Raw genomic sequence first — 20,322 nt, 5'->3', positions numbered from 1 at the left:
TAGCTTCAGATCCTAACAAGTCAGGCTGGTATCTGGATGCAGTTACTGGGCCCTCCAATATCCTAGCATAGGAATAGTTTCCTATCCTGTCCTTGATTGGAACCTCTGATCTCTACCCTAGAGAAAGCAATCCAAGAGACCAAGGTGGCAGCTGCTGCCTTCTCTTTAGAGAATGAACCTCTCAGAGTACACACTGCCCCTCCTTTCTCCCTCTTTGTGATGCTGGGGATGGAACCAGGACCTCAGGAATGTTAGCCAAGTGCTTACCACTGAGATACTGAGACTGTATCCTGTCTCTGATTTTGATCTGACGTTGGTTGAATCTGTGAACCTGGGGCTTGCAGATACGAATGGCCAACTATAATTACACAGAACCAGAGACTTGCAGATATGGATGGTCAATTGTAACAAAGAGAAACAGACCCAATCATGAGACTTACTTTACCTCTCAGAGAAAATGTGATATGTCTATGATATTTTTCTCATTCATTAGAAAGAATGATGTCACATCAGTAGGAAAGAAATGAATGGGCCTGGAAAAATGATGCTAAGTGAAGTGAATCTGGCTCAGAGTGACAAAGGGTACAGGTTTGCTCTCATACATGGAAGATGGAACTGATTTATAAATGTACAAATAAACACATACAGGGTTATATACAGTGCACACAAATGTATTAGCTGAAGTATGGTATTTTCAGAGGGGAATTCAACTGGTATAATTACTAAGAAGCACTAACTTATAGTCCAACAAAATGAATACCAGGAAACTGGCACTTGAAAGGTGTATTGGGGAAGTCAAGAAAGGCAGGGCAGAGGGGAGAATGCAATCAAAATATTCAATGCATATTCTATGAAACTTAGAAAATTGAGGGGAGGGGATGGATTGGGAGGACTGAGTGGTAGTAGTTAAAGGGGTCATGTTCATCAAGATGCATTGTATTTATAAATTGGTTTGTAACTCCTTGTATAATTACTTAAAGATAATAAAAATATATATTTAAGTTATAAAAACCAAAATTTCCAGCAGTTCTGGAATATCAGGGTTTATTTGTTTTTCCCAATTTCCTCCATTAGGATTTAAATTTTTGGATGCCAGTGCCACCTTTAAAACCAAACACTACTTTGGGGCATATATCCAGAGTCTAAATCAATATACAAAAAAGATTTCTGCACACTCATGTTATTGCAATAGCCAAATGGTGTGTTTAGTCAAGATGCACAATAATCAATGAATAAATAAAGAGTGTACGATATAAATATATCATAGACTATGACACACAAAAAGAAATTTATGTGATTATCAGGAAAGTGAATGGAGCTGGAGATCAGCCTGTTGCAGTGGGTGAGATAGTCCAAACTCAAAATCTAAATGCTACATGTCTCCAATCATGGAATATATGACTCTAAAGACACATGTACCACATCTGAGAATGTGTACATATGCATGTGCACACTTGCATATTTACATATACCTACATGTAGACCTTGATTATGAGGATCGTACTGTTTAGGGGAATTAGGGAAACTAGGGGAGGGGAGAGAGGGAAAGAAAATGATGGAAGGTGAACAATATGGAAATACTTGTGCCTATGTATGTATATAGATGGCCTAAGAAATTAACAGAAGGTGGGGGAACAAAGAGATCGACAGAGAGAATTATTTTAATGACTGTGTAACAGATGCATATGTAAAAATATTTTAGCAACAGAATCTTATTCATTCTAAGTTTTGGAGGCCAGACATCCAAAATCACTTTTGCTGGGATGAAACCAAGGTATCAGGGCTTCCTCCGGAGGCCCCAGCAGAACAACTGATCCACAATTCTTCTAACATCTGGTGGTTGCTGACATGCCTTGGCTCATGTCCACATCACTCTAAGACTCAAAGCCAGTGTTTTCAAATATCTCTGTACAAGTCTTCATTATTTCTAGTTTATCTCACCAGCCATTTCCTCCCCACAACCTACCTCTTACAGAACACAAGTGATTATATTTAGGGCCCAGGATAATGTTATCTTAATTTAATCACACATGCAAAATCACTACCATTCAACTTATATTCCTGGGCCCTAAGAATCAGGATCTGTTATCTTTACTTGACTATTCTTTAGCACAGCACAACAAGTAATGAATAAAACACAGACAAATACTTTTGTTCAACTATTTTTATAAAGAAACTCCGTAGGTCCATTCATCATCCAACAAATAGTCCCTGAATATCTTTTCAATTCCAGACACTGAGCACAGAATATAATGTAGACACAGCCCAGTAATCAAACACACACACACACACACACACACACATACAGACACACACACACAGACACACATTCTCTCTGTGGCAAGAACTAGAAAGAAAGACAGAGCTTTAACTCTTGAGGAAAGTGGGAGTGACAGGTGTTAATGCCAGGTTGGGAAAATGCTCTCTGAAACCTTCATTTGAGTTAATGTTTTCAGGAAAAATAAAGTCGATTGGAACAAGAAAAAGGGGGGAGAATTTACAAAGGGTGTGTAACCAGAAAGATCATGAATAGCAAAATAAACTAAAATAAACGGTGACACAGGGATGTCACATCAACCAGTTATATAAAGGTCTCCTTTTCCTTGAGCCAGTCCCTTGAGCTGATATTCATTCCATGAGAAGGAATTGGCTCTCCTGAGCTAAGCAGAAGTCTTGAAAAGATCACTCTGGCTGCAAGTACAAAAACGGTGGATGAGAGAAGCAGAGTGGGTTTGGGCAGTTTGTTTGCATTCTAACTGTCTGGAGAGAAATGCTGAATGACCCATTTCCAAAACTTTCTGTTTGATCTTCAGGAAGAACAGAATCTTGTTCCCAAATGTGCAGAAGGACCCTGTTTCTAAGTCCTTGAAGGTCCATGAATATCACCACACTAGAAGGAACTCTTTTTTTTTTTTCTTTTTTTTTTTTTGTCATTTGTGGGATTGAACTCAGTGCCTGGGTACTGTCCTTGAACTTTTTTGCTCAAGGCTAGTACTCTATAACTTTGAGCCACTTCCACTTTTTTTCAGCAGTTAATTGGAGATAAGAATCTCACTGAGACTTTTCTGCCCAGTCTGGTTTCATACCTATATCCTCAGGTCTCAGCCTGCAGAGTTTCTAGTACTGCACAAGTGAGCCACCAGTGTCTGGCTAGAAGAAATTCTTTTACCTTTTACTTGCTGATACTACCTCATTTTGCACCCTGGTCACCAGCACCAACCATCTTCATTCATCATTATTTGGTATTTGAAAAAGGGTCATCTATGTATATTTGAAAAGCAAATAAAACAATTTTCTGATCTTCCTTTCTCATGGTAGAAGAAAGGGAAGCGAGCACCCTCAGTGTAAGGGACGGTACTATGAGCACTGTCTCTCATCTCTAAAGCCCAGGTTTTAGAATTTTAAGACCATCATAAAACTGCTCAAAGGTCTGAGAAGAGAGGGCATGAGTAGTGACAGACCTGAGTGAGATACAGCACCAGGACAAAGCTGAGAAAGAGGAGCCCTAGCTGATGCATCAGGATGGGGAAAAGAGGGTATGGTATAGGTTGTTCCTGGAAACAGGGGCATCCATCAGCAGTAGCTCAGGTAGCAGTTCCTAGTGCAAAGGATGAGATCTGTTTACAGGGGTCAACAGAAGCAAAAGTTCCATCATTAGTAAACCATGCTCTGCTCTTCGGTATCTATTCCATAGCTTCCTCTAACTCAGATTATCAGACATTTCAACGAATTGCCTCACTGGGAATGGTTGAAATAAGTAGGTCATTTTCCCAGGTAATTATTATCAAAAATCAAACTGGAACCCAAGACTCTTAAATTCTGAAATTCACATCTTTCTACGGAGCTATTAAATCCCTAAAGGAGCCAAGCCGGGTTCATTGTGCGGACTCCCAATTAATCACAGTGGAAAGCAAGACTTGCCAAGTGAAAATCCTCTATTTTGAATTCTTAATCCCCCACCAGCTGAGTTTGCCACAAAGACATGAATATATAATTGAGACATAAAGAAAACATGCCACCAAATTAAACTGTCCTAATTTTAAATCAATAAATTCTTTCTCAAATAACATGAAATGAAAAATCAAAAGAAAAACACAGGCTCCCTCAAAACTGTAGCAGTTTGGTACCACTGAGCCAAACTCTCGCAGACATCAGGTAGATTTTTTTTTCCTCATCAAGTCGGAATGCTAATTTACCACAGACAACATCCATCAAGAATGCAAGCCTTAAGATACACTCCTAGTCGTGACATCTTAAAGTTTTTAGACAGCCTAAGAGACATTGGAAATGGGAAATCTCTCATGTAAGAGGGAAAAGGATCTTCCAGGGACCTAAAGGTAGGGGTCCCCTTCTTGCAGCTGTCATTTATGCCTGGCAGCAGATTCATCCTGTCTGGCACAAGCATCACAGTGTCACAGCAAAACTCAATGCTGTGCACTCCATGTAAAGAAATGTACCTGAGATGCACTCTGAAGAAACCATCACATAGCAATTGCAATTGTAAACTGGCACTTAGTCCTTCACCATCTGACTCAAAGGAGAACAGTTCATCAGCAAGCTGTCCCTTTCTGTCTTAACCATGTAAGGGCCATAGAAGAAGAGACTTCCTCGTTTGTCTCAAGGTTTATGAACCCAGGTATTTGTTATGTTCTAGTCCATTGATAGCTTTTCACATAGTTGTCCATTATCAAGAACAAAAAAGATAATGTACATTTCCCTGAATAATTACCAATTATCAAGGAAAACCTAGTCTTTTGTGGAAAATCTATGACTCTACCCCGAACTGAGACATTACTAAACCTGTCTGGCCAAAAGTCTGGCAAATTCACCCCAAAACTACTCTGTGACAATGCTAAAATCTTCATTCTTCTTCTAACATGTCATACTGTATCAGGGCCTCAAGGTTTGCCCAGGCCATTGTTCTTGTCTGGGATGCTATCTCTTCCTTAAGGATCCCAAATCTCCACTCACAAGGAAAGGGCCTTGTGAAATGGACCCTTGGAGCTCACCCCCTCTTGGTGAATTCATTATATTTATGCACAAACATCCTAATCCTTGATACTTTTGTGGGGGGGCAATCCTGGGCCTTGGACTTAGGACCTGGCTTCTTTTTGCTCAAGGCTAGCACTCTGCCACTTGAGCTACAGCACCACTTCTGGCCATTTTCTATATATGTGGTGCTGGGGAATCGAACCTAGGGCTTCAGGCAAGCACTCTTGCCACTAGGCCATATTCCCAGCCCCCTTGATACTTTATAAGACACATGTTTGTTAGTATTTCAGTGGCCTACTTACAGGACAGGAATGTTAACAGGAGCTTTGTGTTTTATAGTACCTGGCTTCCAATGACCATTAAATATAATCATAAAATATTCATTGATAATGCTTAACAAAACAAAAGCAGGTCTGAGAGTCTCCTATATCAACTTCTCTATGCAGGCCCTCAGAAGGTAAGCATTGTAACTTCATCAAGATGAGAAGATTGACTCAAAATTCTTTCCATCTTTCAAGTAAGTGTTTCCCTAGAATAGTCATAGCACATTGAGCAACAATGCTGTCTTTGAAGTCACTGTATACATGATGTAAATGTGGCCTGCACTGTATGTATACTACTGAACTATTATCTGTAGGAATATGACAATAAGGATATACATTATTCTGGGATTAGCCAGATCTGTTCTGATTGCTCATGTCATCAAAGATCACTCCTGTGAACCTTTAAGTTTAAATATTTTAGTGGCCAGGTGTAGTGACAAAAGCCTGTAATATCAGCCTCTGAGCAGGTAGAAATAGGAAGGGTGGATTTATGTGTAATGTTGTCATAGGAAAAAGCACCAGACTCTATAGGAAAAACAAACTACAGCAAAAGTGGCTTAGAGAATGGGGCCCTAGTGTTCAAGCACTTGCCTCGCAAGTATTATTGCCCTGATTTTAATCCTTGGTAATGTTAAAAATAAATAAATGAAGATACTTCCTTCAAGTTAGTTTGAATAAATCAGCACCTCTGGTGTGGGGAATGAGAGACTACCAGAAAGTGTCTTGAATATGCTGATATTCAGGATCTGATGTTTGTCCTTTTCCCAAAATAAAATGACAACCTTTTTCACTAGAAGCTGCAGAAATGATCAAGATCCAGAGAATAAAAACAAGAAAAAAAGGAAGTAAAGAAAATCAGAGCCCAATTCTCTATCCTATGGTGTGGAAAACTGAGATAGTTTTGAGGCAGTTCAAATTCCCTAGAGAAAATCACCTAAGGAAAACACATTTGGTGGATTTGGTGGTTGCTTATTGAATATCCTTAGGGAGCCATCACTGCTTATCGGGCAGGATGCTACAGCCTTGTGTTAGTACCATCAGGGTCACTTGAACTCTGCTCTGTAAGGACCAAATATCTTGTGCCTTTGCGAGGCTGGAGCAGAGGAGTCTGATGTTTCTTTACTGCTCTGACCAGGGAGCATCTGGAGGCAGATGTACAAACCTGAGGGATGACTTAGAAAACCTGAAGGATGGCTCCACTCGGCCATACCCAAAGGCATGGAAAATGGCACTCATTTGACCACATGATTTTAATCACAGAGTCCTGCTGAGGTTACATTAGTCTCCCACCTCCATCCTGCTTAGAGGGTGATTCACATGGGTTGACAGATGGGACCCGTGGTCTAGCTTTTCTCACAACTGTCCACATTCAGAGCTGCTTCAAGCGCCTGAGAAAAATCACTCCAGTAGAAAGGAGTTGCCTAGCCTGTACATTGTCTACGTTTTGCAAATTAAGGACAGGTAACATGCCCTACTTCCTTGGCATTCCCCAGGGTGCTTTGAGGAACAGTACAATTTTATAGTCGAATTGAATTTCCCTGCTTTTTTCAGTATTCTACCAAGTGCAGAAGTGGAGCTTTATGTCCAGACCAAACATTCATTTTCATCTATTTCTGGACTAGGGCAGGAAAAGGAGAGATTATTGGGACCTTCAAGTGTACCTCCTGAGAAGGCTACTGTAGAAGCACACAGACTCCCTCATAAGGTGACTTCTGTCTATTGAGAATGGAAGGATGACATTTTCTTCCACCATGAATTCAGCCAGATATAGCTTGGATAGAAATGGTTGGTAAAGGATCTTCTCAGTTCCATAGGAGCCTGGTAGTTCTAAGTGGGTGTCATGTCTTCTAATTGATATGTCTAGAGAGACAGGAATCTTTGCTGTTTAGATCACACTATTCCCTTTGACATTTTGTGTTTTAAAATGTTCTTCCATTCAGCTTCAGAGTGAATGGCTTCTATAGTATGTAAGTATCTGGAACTGTAACATTATGGCTCCTGTTCTTTTAATTTTAGTAATGAGTTCAGCTTGAGAAGGTCAATTAATTATTCATGATTAGGAAGCAACGTGATAGGGTATATCTGGTAGGTATTGGGAGAGAATTAGGAACTTGAACACAATAAAAGGTAAATGAAGACTAAGCCAGGTACCAGTAGCCTGTAACCTAGCTACTCAGAAGGCTGAGATCTGAGGATTGAAGTTCAAGCCAGCATGGGCAGGAAAGTCCTTGAGACTCTTATCTCCAATTATCTAGCAAAACCCTGGCAGTGGAACTGTGGCTCAAGTGATAGAGCACTAGCCTTGAGGGGAAAAACAACACAAAACAAAACTTTTCAGAAACAGCACCCAGGTCCTGAATTCAAGCTTCAGTGCTAGCACAAAGAGACAAAAAAGTGAAGACTGAGGTGGCTAAAGCTCTATTGTTTGCATGTCCCCTGCTGGCTAGTAGTCTGCTAGCCCAGTTCCTTTCTCCCTGGAATTTCAGTGACACAGGTATTGGGTACCAATACACATACGTTGTTGTTGGCTTCTTTCCCTCATCATGGCTGAGCCATTCTATAGGCATGAACATTCCCCCTCCCTCTTTCACCTGAGCTTCAGAACTGTTTGACTCCAAAGGCAGGTAATTAACTATCAAACAATAGCAGGGATTTTCAGATTAATTCTGCCTAGGAAGAAAAGAGGAAAACTCATTTTCTCCAAACAAAAGGGAGGGGATGGGTTAGATGCTCCAATAACAAAAGAGAGTCCTAGATAGGACCTGGAAAACTGATAAAGAGGCCAACTGCTTTCTTTTTACTATTATTATTATTACACTAATATCTCTGTTTGTATAAGCTCTGCATTCTCCTGTTCTCTATCATGCAAATGATTCTCTAAGTGAGATTAAAGTCCCTCAGGTACCTGGGTCAAGGATGAGAAGTCAGTTTTCTATGCTCTGATAAGGAAGCCCTTTGCTAGCATTCTGCAGACAATCACAACACAATTTGCTATACTAGTGTCCCCAGGATTGTACAAACAGAAATAGGGCTTTTGAGATACCTTCCAGAACTGCCTGTAATTTGGCAAACAGTTCTTCCCTGTAGAGTCTTTCATGGTCCCTGAGTCATCCAAGGTCTGGCTTCCTCTTGGGAACAATGGAGACTGGAGCATGGTCATCACAGGTGTACTCAAAGCTTGGTTTGGCAATAGGATCAAGAAGATGAAAAGGTTTCTGAAATTAGCTGGATTCAAGAATCAGCCACTTATTAATTATACTAATAAAGCAGAAAACCCTAAGGTCAAGGGGGTAAAAATCATTAGACTCAAATTTTAATAAATCTTAGCTAGTGCTGCCTTACTCTGCCTCTAAAAGATTAGATTTTGGCTCTCTAGCTGGATTTGCAAATCTTTGAGTGCTATTTCTTCGTATCCATATTTTGGATAGTATATTCTCTGTTCTACCTAAGAAAAGAACTCCAGTCTTTCACCTTTTGTGAATAATTCTCTTTGTTTTTAAATGATCACCATCTTTTCCATTTTTTCTTTTGCTGGTCCTGGGGCTTGACCTCAGGGCCTAGGTGCTATCCCTGAGCATCTTTGTGGTCAAGGTTAGTGCTCTACCAGTTGAGCCACAGCTCCAAATCTGTTTTTTGTTTTTTTTTCTGAGTAGTTTATTAGATTTTCCTGCCTGGGCTGGCTTTGAACCATGACCCTCAGATCTCAGCTTCCTGAGTAGCTAGGATTACAGATGTGAGCAACTGGTGCCTGACTGATCACTAACCATCTTTTTCTTACATTCATCCTCTCTCCAAAAGTCCATTTCCCTTTCCAAATCACAAATATTCTGGTCATCATCCTGGAAGGCACTTTCTGCTACTTACAGCTCTGGTTGGTAAAACTCTCTATGACACAAGTTTATGTTCATTTAATGAGACTACTTTAGCACAGGAAACAGGGTTAACATCCCTGAAGAAGTCTTCCATTTTGTTTAATTTTTGGCCAACTTAATTTAAAATGACCACTGTAGTGAGTAGCTACTAGGCTTGGTTTTCTTCTCAAGGTGTCCTTTCCTTCTGCTTTCTCACCTACATCCCTTCCACACTGGCCCCTGGGCTCCTGTTCTTCACTTGATTGGGAAGTTTGTCCATGTGATTGGCTGGGCTGTGTCTGCAGCCCAGAGCCTGAGCCTTTCTCTGCTGCTCCTCTCCTGAAATCTACCTGTACATAATTCTGTTTAGAAGTGCCATCATCACCTTTCCCTCCAGGCAAGCTCACATTCTTAGTAGGAGCTGAGCTTTTTGTCTGTAATTCTTCCTTTGATTCCTGCTCCTGGACCAATGGGCTTTGACACATATCATATCCTTATTTTTATTGGTATTCTCTAGAGCTCAACTTAACATTCATTTCTGCAACTTCCACTACTGCCCATTGTCAGTAAGGGGCAAGAGCTCTCATGTGGAGCCTAGAACAAACTGAATGCAGGCTTTAGACACTTGCTTCATCCTCCTTCAGGAATTACTCTCAAATCTGTATAATGGGATGGAGGAATTTATACAACCTTAGATCTACCAAAAAACCAAAAAACAAACAAAAACCTCTAATAATAAAAAGTACAGTCAGTAGGTAGATGGACCCATACAGTCATTCTAAAAGATAAAAAGGGCTCTGCATTTTACTTTTTGCTTTGCCACAAAGATATGGGACATTAACAGATTTTTTTTTAAAAAAGCACAAAAAAATCCCAGAGAACAAAGAAGAAAACCCAAAAGTTAGGAGATGGAAAGTGGTACTTAATGTTCAAGCAAAGGAAAGGAAAAGGAAAGCCCTCAGCCCTGGGTCCCTAAGCACCAGCCCTCAGCCCTGGGCCTCTAACCACTAGCCCTCAGCTCTGGGTCCCTAGCCACCAGCCCGGAGTGAGCCCTTTGCCCTTGAGACTCCAGTTCTCCACCTCAAGTTCTCAGCTCTCAGCTCCCAACACTCAAACCGTAGCTCCAGTCCCACATTTCTTACCCCTCAGACTCCAGTCCCTACTCCCTTAGCTGCTTGTTCTGGCACTAATGTAAAATTCAACACTTAACAGTACTATGGACATTGCCTGCCACATAAATGGGCCAGTTTGATTTTAGTCTTGGTTATTTCTGAGTGTTCTAAAATGTTTCATCAAAAATCATGGGAGTAAAAAGACCACATGTACTTCAGGTGTTTCCAAAAGTGTTCTGAGTAAAAGTTTGGCCTACAGCACCTGTATTCCCAGAAACTAAATTCTTGGGGGTGGTTTAGCCAAATGTTATACAATTCCATCTTCTCTACACAGAGTGAACTAGCTCATCAAGAGTAGTTTTCCATTATTCATCTTATATCTCGGCTAGGTACGTGTTACCAGTTAGTTTTCAGTGATTACTGATCATAGGAAGGAAGGCAGGAATAATCGTGCACAAAAGGCTTAGGGCCCACTTCTCAGGTTAAAATAAAAATAGTATCATGGTTGTATTCAGGGCCCTGAGTTCAAACCCCTCTACTGGCAGCATAAAAAAGAAGATGAATAAAATAATGATCAGTTACATAGGATGTTTGCTAGCCATGATTCCATAATTCTAGACTTTAAATACATTGCACAATAATGTAAAAATGCCATTACTTACTTCTGTGTGGAATTATTTAAGTATGATACTGACTACACAGGCACATACACATAGAAAGAATGTCAGGTTGGTTCTTTGTTAATATTGCTGAATTTCTTTATAAATTTAGTGACATTAAGACCATCTTGAAAACAACATGTAGGTTAAAAGACTTGCTAGCAGTGTTCGATTCAGAGTTGGAAAAGCAACTTAAATCCAGATAGTCATATTCTGCTAGTGTCTCTGTTCTGTGTAATAAATGATCCCAAGTAAACATACATTTTTTTAAATCCTCAATGTTAGTGTATCTTCTTTCCAACACAGAAACAGAGGAGCCTAGCTCTTTTTAGTTTGTCTGATTGCTTTGAAGAGGGGGAACTGGCTGGCTCTGAAAAAACTTTGGTCCTCTATTCATTAAAGTGTCAATAATACTCAGTCCAGGCATATTGACAGCGGATTAGCTTGAGCTGAGTCGGTGTATAAGACCAATGCCTTTTTTAACCCAGCTTGTTTCTAGATCGATACACCCATCAGCATTTGAAAATTAGCCCAAGATACGATTCCAATACTCCAGGTGGTGTGTCAAGCTACGAGGGCACCTAACAAGTCACAGGTGTAAACACCTAGCTGTGGATTAGACATTTTCCATTAGCTTGGACATGAGTGAAGAAAGATGTCGATTGCAGTGCCCACCATTCCATCACCTCCTTCCTCCCACCAGCTACTCAGTCTTGAATGCTTGAAGTCCATAGAAGATCTTGGTCCTATAATTCTAGCCATCTATCTCAATAAGCATGTATTAAATATTCAATTCATACTTGTTACTCTGTTAAGGAAGAATTGTGTGGGTAACATACAAAAAGGTGACAGAAGAGAAAAATGACCTAAAAAGTGGTTTCTGTATATACTGGTATTAGAGCTAGGGAAGTGAAAAGGAATATCAAAATCGAGAGACAAAGGATAAAAAAACAAACGACTCCAAAAGCATTACTTGCAAAACCATTTGGTGTAAACCAACTGAATAACCCATGGGGGGAGAGGGAAAGGGGGAGGTGGGAGGGGGGAATGAGGGAGGAGGTGACAGTACAAGAAATGTACCCAAGGCCTAACATATGAAACTGTAGCCTCTCTGTACATCACTTTGACAATAAATAAGAAAAAAAGTCCAAAAAAAGTGGCTTCTGGTTTTCAAGAAAGTTTTAGCAGTTTTTTCATTCCTCTTGTTTTCCAGTTTCATAAAGGCATTGCTCCCAAGAGCAAATGTCTCACCAGTTCTATTTGTTGTCTGCTATTGCCAGATATTTGTCCCTAGAAGGATCTGAAACACTCTGGTCAGTATGAATTGTACACAGTATCCTGGAGAATTTTCCAGATATTCCTTTTGAATGGTGATTGTTAAACCCTTCTGTCTATCTACAATGAAAATACAGTGTATGTTGAAAACGAAGCCACACTGAACCCCAGATCTCATGTAGCAATAGCTACTCTCAGACTTACAATGTTCACTGATAACTTCTTCTTCTTCTTTTTTTTTTGTCTCTTTTTTTAGTACTGGGGATCGAAACCAGGATGTTACACTTGCAAGGCAAGCACTTTGCCATTGAGCTACATCCCAGCCCTACTGATAACTTCTAAGTTATTGAAAATATTGCTTGGCCCAGGGCTGATAGCTCATAACTATAATTCTAGCTACTTAAGATGTGGATAGCTGGAAGATCTCAGTGTAAAGCCAGCCTGGGTAGAAAAATTAAGAGACTCAATTTGCAATTAATCAGCAAAAATCTGGACTAAGGCATGTCTGAGAAGCTAAGCAAGTGAGAGATCCTGAGTTCAAACCCTGCTGCCAAACACACACACACACACACACACACACACGCACACACACACATAGTGAGAGATTTGCACACTGGAGTTCAAAAAAAATAGACACATGAATAGAACAAACAAAAGAAAGAAAACAATCAAAATTTCCTCTTGTGAAGAAAGCATCAACATAATATGTAAAAACTTGTTGTGACCACCAGTGTTCCACTAGCAGCAGCTCTGACTATGCCTGAGGGTCCCTTTTGTCTACTATGCCTTCCTTCCCTTACTACTCACCCTAGTCTGCTCTTTACAATTCTGATTTACTATCCAATATTTGCTAGCTTTCCTCTCTTGCAGTGTCTTTCTCTTCAGGAATGAGGAATGCCTCACAAGCTAAATCATTTGGTACTCAATGGGGTGGACACATGTGTTTCTCATCAGCTGCCTATGGCCATCTTCCCGTATTGATAGTTTTGTATGGCTAGCAAATACTGTTATAGATATCCAAATGGATTTTGCCAGATAAATGGTTTCCCATCCCTGCTAATTCTTCTAGCTCTGATCTTTCCTTATCAAGCCCCATTCGTCCCTGTTTTCCCTTAACCAAATCACACCCAGCTTTTTGCACATCTCAAGCATGCTGACTAACAAGGGCAGCTGCAGGAAGGTCTTTGCCACCCTGTACCTGCATCTGTGGCTAGAGGAAAGGAGCCTGGCACAAGCCTGGGGAAGAAACTCCAGTAGAGTAGCAACTAGCATTTTCCGTTATTTGTGATGATAAAGTGAGTATTTCATCTACTGTAAAAGGTATTTAAAAATGAAAAGAGAACAATAGTATTTGAAAAGAGAACAAAGAAAAGAACAAATGATAGCACAATAATGACATGTAAATGACTCTTCTATGAGGCAGTTTTTTTCCTAAATTCTATAGACCATGTGTGTAAGATATAATCCTCATCCCAGCTCCTTACATGGACCCCATTTTTACAGAAAGAAACCCCCAAGCACAGTGATAACTTGATCAAAGCCTCTCCACCAAATAGCAGTCCAATGTATCTTTAAACTCTTACACTTTAAGTAGGTATATCTTCACTTGTAAAGTGGTTTCTAAATGCTCCGGGATCAGTTCAGAGATGAACACTAATCCCCAGGCCCAAGAAACAGAGAGTAGAAATCAGAATTGTATCAAAAAACAAACAAATAAAAAAACAAAATCACTGCTCCAACAAAACCCCAAGCAAATACATAAGGTTGGGGATGTGAAGGATGGAGGGGAGTGCTATGGAGCTGAAAGATGCAGAGAATCTGAGCCTGTTTGTAAAGGAAACACATGGGGCTGAAAACCCAGGACCTGCAGATGAGAAAAGATGACATACAGGGTAACTGTGGGGTTGGGGGTGTGGTGGGGGGTGGGGGGGAGGAAGTGACCTAGGATGCTGGCTGGATCTGCTTTCTTTGAAGACTGGCCTAAGGGCAGACCACATGTGTGCCATCAGATAACCATTAAAAAGCTGGCCATAAAATAAAGAAGCTTCGAGTTGGATGGAACAATTTCAAAACTGCTTAGGTGATAGAAAGCCAAGAAAAGCAATAATTGCAAGATAATTTACTAAGAAATATATTATTGGAATAAAAACAAAAAAGGGGCAATGGGCAAATTACTGAAAAATTCAGCTTCTAAATGCAAAATAATAACCAGAAAGGTGCCCTCCATGGATAGAAGCCACATAACTCATCTGTTGGGACTCGCAGTAAAAGTCCTTAATAGCACCCCTTCCAGCCACCCACCCACCCAGGCCTCCCAGACAAGCTCTGCTCACCTTGTACAATGAGGTGGACCCGCGAGGTCTTTGGGTGGTTGTCTGTCTGCACTGAGCAGGTGTACGGGCCCTCGTCGTACACATCCACATTCTGAATCTCGATGCTGTACTGGGTTTGGGTGTTGCTCAGGAGGACCACGCGAGGATCTAAGCACCACTTGTCATTCCCAGCATACAGGATTGTGCTGCGGTTTAGCCAGGCCACGCGGGTGACCCGGTTGTCAATGGTGCACCTGAAGGAAGGTAAAAACCAGACAAGTAAGTCAAAGGTTCATAGGAAAAAAGCAAGCAAACAAAAACTAAAGCCATTGGAGTGAGAGCTTTCTGGAAAGGTTATCAAGGAAACATCCATCTTTCTACTATGACTTAGCTTCCTCTTTTACTCCCAGGATACACACATGCATATCCCATGTTAGAGGGTTTTGCTTTTTGTTGTTGCTTACATGGGTGGGTCTTTCTGGAACATAGCTGAAATTTCTGAGGATGAGAGCCTAAGGATGATAGGCTGTCTCAGATTTCTATGTCCTGAGAAGTTCAGTGCTCCTCAAACCACTGGAACAAAGTTTCATTCCAAAATAACTTCTCACTTACAATCTATGCATGACTAGACGTCCCTAGCACTGTAGGCCCTGGGTGTAGTAACAAGTTGTCTAGTACTTATCACAGCCCTATGGATATGTTCTTTTAGAACAGGATTCCAGGCACAGAGAAACTAAACTCTTTCCCAAACTATATGGTTAATATGTGCTAGCTCAGAAATCCAGCTTTTAACTACCAGCCATCATTGCACTCATCTCAGAATAGCAAATTCAAACAGAAGGCTTCTGAAGTCAAACCTAAATATGGACTACCACCATTGCTATTTATCTTCATTATACCCAGGGGCAGAAATGTTCAATTATTGCTAGACTAAAGGCATTTTCCAAAAAATCCCCAAACTGTTTGCATGTATAAAAATAGATCTCCTCTCTTTTATTTTTGCATCTGGAGTTCTCAAATTGTAGATGCTTCCTTCCCTTTTCTGTACTTTGAAATTTCCCAGAGACTCTTGCCAAGTCTTCATCGTAACATTCTGTCTGGATTCATTTCTCTCTCTAGCTACACTAAGTATGTTCTGTGGCCTTAGGCTAAATTCACAAACACACTGTCCTGATCCTGAGTATCATTGCTGAAAATAGCTATGTTGCATGGTATGTATAATGATGCCTCACGTTATACATCCTTTGGCAGTGTACAAAGGCCTCTCACATTAACAATCTCAGATTGTCTCATTTGATTCCTCCAATAAATCTGAGTATAGATGCTCTCACCCATTTGCTGCTGCTTTAAAGAGCAGGACTTCAGAGTTCCAAGTATCTAGTCTGGCCCCAGGTTAGAGAAAGAAAGTATTGAAATCAGATCTCTTAGCCAACTCTACCAATTTCTAGTCCTGTCTAGGCCTCAGAGATTGTGAAAAGGAGAACTTTTCAGTGGGAGGAATGTTTGCTTCTATCAAATTCTCAAAATGATATCTCTGACCATAAAAAAAAATAGTGAGGAGCTATTCTTGGGTACTGCTACACTACCATTTCTTGCTTCTGCAGGTGATCTCTCTCAAGATGAGACCACTGGCACTGTGCATCCCTTCTGGTTTACTTGTGTAAATGTCACACTACCATTGGAGGGCCACTGGTGTGTATATGAATGCTTTGCTGAGAATTTAGGGGGGGAGACTGCCCAACTGGAGTTCAGGAGGTTTTACACTGCTTAAAATATTTTCTAGCAATGTAGGAGATGTAAGGTCTCTCTAGCTCACTATGATATAATAGAATGGAAGACCTGCCTAGGAAAAGGTCAGATGACTGCTTTTCAAAGCATGTATGGGCCACTTAGGCCAGAATCACAAGAGAGGTTCACAACCTCTACCATCCCCTATTCTGCTGATTCAGAAATTTTGAAACCTGCGTGCGTGCGTGCGTGTGTGTGTGTGTGTGTGTGTGTGTGTGTGTGTGTAAACTTAGAGTAACAGTCCAGTTGTATCACACTTGTTGGAAAGCCTCTGGTGTTACAGTGTGTGTAGTGCTACCTACATAATTTATGAGGCATGGTGTGAAATGGAAAGGCAGAGATCTCTGCTCAAGAATTAGTAGGAAGCTTGAAACGGACAGAGAAAAGCACTCAAGTAAATGTACTTTCTTATGCAGATAGAAAACCATAGACCCAGCTGTGACAGCATCTCAAATTTTGAACTTCCTGAGAAGGGTGGGACTTGCTGATAAATAGATATGAAATGAGGATTGAAAGCCTGAATCTAGACTCTTCTAAGTGATGGCTACATCAATGATCCTAGGAGTAGGCTTTTCCTAGAAATGAGCCACCTGTACTTTAGTATTTACATGTGGAGTTAGCACATGTAATCTGCAAACAGTAGCATCAACATCACCAACTGCCTCATCAACTCCAGCTGAGAGCCTTTTAGAAATTCAAAATCTCACCAAATGCAGGGGACTCATGCCTGTAATCATAGCTACTCAGCAGGTAGAATTGAGGTTTTGCAGCCAGCCTGGGGAAAATGTTCGACAAAGTCCACCTCAATTATTGATTGTGGTGGTAGCTACACAGGAGGCTAAGACTGAGAGAATAATGCTACCAAAACTACCCAGGCCAAAATAAAATGGTTCACCAGAGCCTAACTGGACAAATCATAGTTCGTTGCATGGTTGTGTTGTGTATGACTCACTCCAGCTATTGAGGAAAGCATACATAGGAGACAACCTAGGCAAAAATAACTGACTGGAAATATAGGCATAGCCCAAATGGTAAGCTCCTGTCTAGTAAGTATGAAGTCATGATCTCAAACCCCAATGCCATGATGTGCTATTTGTAGTTATCTCCTCCCCCCTTTGGTTTATGCCTTGTTATCACTGTGTTGTTTTTTTCCTGTACCTTTTGATTTGTATATAAGATTATATGATTTGGGGAAGGGAAAGTGCATCTCAGAAATAATGGGACAAAGTGTGGACCAATGCAACAGCGATATTCACTAGACAACATGTTGGAAATGAACTTTACAACTTGGAGGGGAGGGGAGTCTGGGAGCGGGTGGAGGGAAGCAGGAAAAAATGAGGAAGAGGGCAACACTTCTCAAAAAGAAATGTACTCATTACCTTACATCACCTTTTCAATAAAAAGAAAAAGAAATGGAAAATAGCCCAAAATCAGAGGCAAAGGAGCAAAATCTGCATTTTCTAGAGATCTCCAGGTAACCTGAATTGAAATGAAGGTTAGACTGGTTTAGAAAGCATTCCAACACTTTTTGGGGCTGTGATGGCAGTATCCAGCATGTTCTCACATTGGAAAACAGCTGCCAGAAGAACCTCCTGATACTATTCTTTCCCTTATGCTCCACATAGAACCAGTCTTGGACTGGACTGTCTCAAAGCTGGCCTTGGTACCGCATTGGTTCAAAGTCTCTAAAAAAAGGACAAAACACTCACAGCCTTCTTTCCTCATCATGTACCTGTGTCAACATTCACAGCAAAGCTCTGATGTTGCTTGGGTCCAAGCAGAGAATGGGTGGGTGTAATTGACACTGGTGGCCAATGCTTTTTGGACACATAACATTCTGCTAGGAACCGTGCAAGTCTATTCCATATACTATTCACAACTCAAAAACTTGACTGTGTTCAGTTAATGTTGTCCTTTTACAGATGAGAGTAACTGAGACTAAGATCACTCTGAAACAAAACTCTAGGACCAGTATTCACCCCCAGTTTTCTCTTTGTTGTGTTCTACTTTTCGAACTCACTGTTGTTAAATGCCCTTCTAGGTTTCAAACAAAAAAATAATAATACCAGTTAAATCAGCAATTCTCAACTTCAAACAGAATCTTTGATAAGACAGAGGTGGATGAGCCCTTAACCCCCAAGTTACTAGCTCAGTAGTTTGGAGTTTTCAAATCTGCCTTTCTGACCTCACCCCAAGTGGTTCTGATGCTACTAGTTGGAGACTGGGCTTTGAGAACCATTTATTTAGATATTTGGTTTCTGGCAACATGAGCGTGCAGAGTGAATGAACAGTAAGAAACGATTCTTGTCAGAAACAATTTCCCATTACTCTGTTTTTGAGAATGTTCTTGCAACCGATATGTTCTGGAAAGCCATAGTAGACTCCTTGTGGTTTTATTTTTTCTCCCAGCAGCTGAAATTTGACCAGATACTAGTTACATGCTCATGGTGCAGTGAATGCTGACCGACAGACTTTAGGCTATATGCATAATGGTTGTGGTTGCTCACAACACGGGCATCTTACTACCTCAAGAGGGATACCAGGGGACAGGCCGGCTTCCTGATGAGTGTCTAATTACTGAGAATTAGCTGAAACAGAAGCCCTCCCACCACAGTTCGCTGCATTACAAGGCCAAAGAGGTTCTTCTGCAGCCACCGGAAGGCTCCGCACATAGCCAATTTCCAGCAAGCCTATGTAGCTCTCAGAGATACTTCACTAAAACGTTGGCATAGCTTCAGCTGCGGTTTTGGGCACATCCAAGGTCATGTTTAGATGTCCAAACTGTCACTGCTGGAGATCAGTCTTGCTGAGTCTCCATGGAATTAACGCCGGCTTCTGCAGAGATGGATCACAAAGGTAAACTCGGCAGCCAACTCCTGTCACCTCCTCATACCTGCCCCCATGTATCTGTCTCATTTATCCAGTCTCCACAACAATGCAGAAGAGACATTTTTCTCAGTAAAAAAAAAGGCAAGAATGAGCATAATTGCTCTCTCAGCCAGAGCAAATGCCTTGGTTGGTGGGGAGTAGGTCAAAATTCAGGGGTGAGAACAAAGCCAACAAGCTTCCTCTTTGCAGGTACTACTCTCACCAAAGTTCTACAAAATCACTTCCAAATGATCATGCTATTTCACCTTCTGAAGGTGATTAAGTAGATTCTTAACAAGGACTGAGTGAAGTTGCAAACTCACCCAGCCCTGATTAATACAGGTCACCGGTACTGGAGATGACCACTTGGTCAGACACCTGGGAGACAGTTTCAATTCAGTGGGATTCAGGCTGGGGAGCAAGACAAGGGATGGAAACGGTAGGAAAGGCACACAACTTAACCAAGGATGTCTCTTTCACAATCTTGAGATGTATAGATCTCACACTTTAGTGTCTTCTCCACCCAGCAAGACTAATATACAAGGACCTGAACAATGCTCACACTATGGTATCTGAAACTTCCTACTCTCCTCAACTCAAGCCTTTGATGTTTCTGTGAATGATTTAAAAAAAAAAATCACCAACATCCAGAGGTTGCTGTTCCTGTGTGTTGCCTTACAGCAAGCCCATATCCTGCCTTATTCTGCCAGGAAAAAAAAGAGGCAGAGACACACACACACAGACTGAGACACACAGAGAATAAGACACACACACACACACTCACAGAGAGAGAGAAAGAGAGAGAGAGAGAAACACATGGAGAGTTACGATGCAAAGAGGGACACACAGAGACAGAGAGAGAGAGGGGTACTGGGGTATGAGGAACATTTATTTCCCATTTCATTGATGAAGTTCAATGCTTGTCTTAGTGACTGTGTGTCTGCCTATATCTTGTTCATTTTGGAGAAGTTAGATCCTACAAACAACATACCTGTTTTAGCTAAACAAGCTTTACTACTTTACTGAGGCAAACCCATGTGTCCACTACCAGTGTGTTCTCTTCAGTGATAAAAAAACACAGGGCCTAAACACAATCTAGTCATGATCCCATGCTCAACTATGTACCAGGGCACAGGGGTGGG

At 41.0% G+C, this 20,322-nt stretch overlaps 1 protein-coding gene across 3 annotated transcripts in view; it reads right to left on the bottom strand.

Annotated features, from left to right (window-relative positions):
- Ntm (neurotrimin) overlaps nt 1-20,322 on the bottom strand; it is a 1,004,130-nt gene that overhangs the window by 169,215 nt on the left and 814,593 nt on the right. For all 3 annotated transcript variants that reach the window (XM_048343631.1, XM_048343632.1, XM_048343633.1), the window contains one exon: nt 14,546-14,778. In XM_048343631.1, coding sequence (XP_048199588.1) covers nt 14,546-14,778 — 233 coding nt within the window. The remainder of the gene's footprint in view (nt 1-14,545; nt 14,779-20,322) is intronic.

This window comes from Perognathus longimembris, chromosome 3 (assembly GCF_023159225.1).
Source record: "Perognathus longimembris pacificus isolate PPM17 chromosome 3, ASM2315922v1, whole genome shotgun sequence".
In the NCBI taxonomy this organism is placed as follows: Eukaryota; Metazoa; Chordata; class Mammalia; order Rodentia; family Heteromyidae; genus Perognathus; species Perognathus longimembris.
This window is presented reverse-complemented; position numbering and strand designations above follow the sequence as displayed.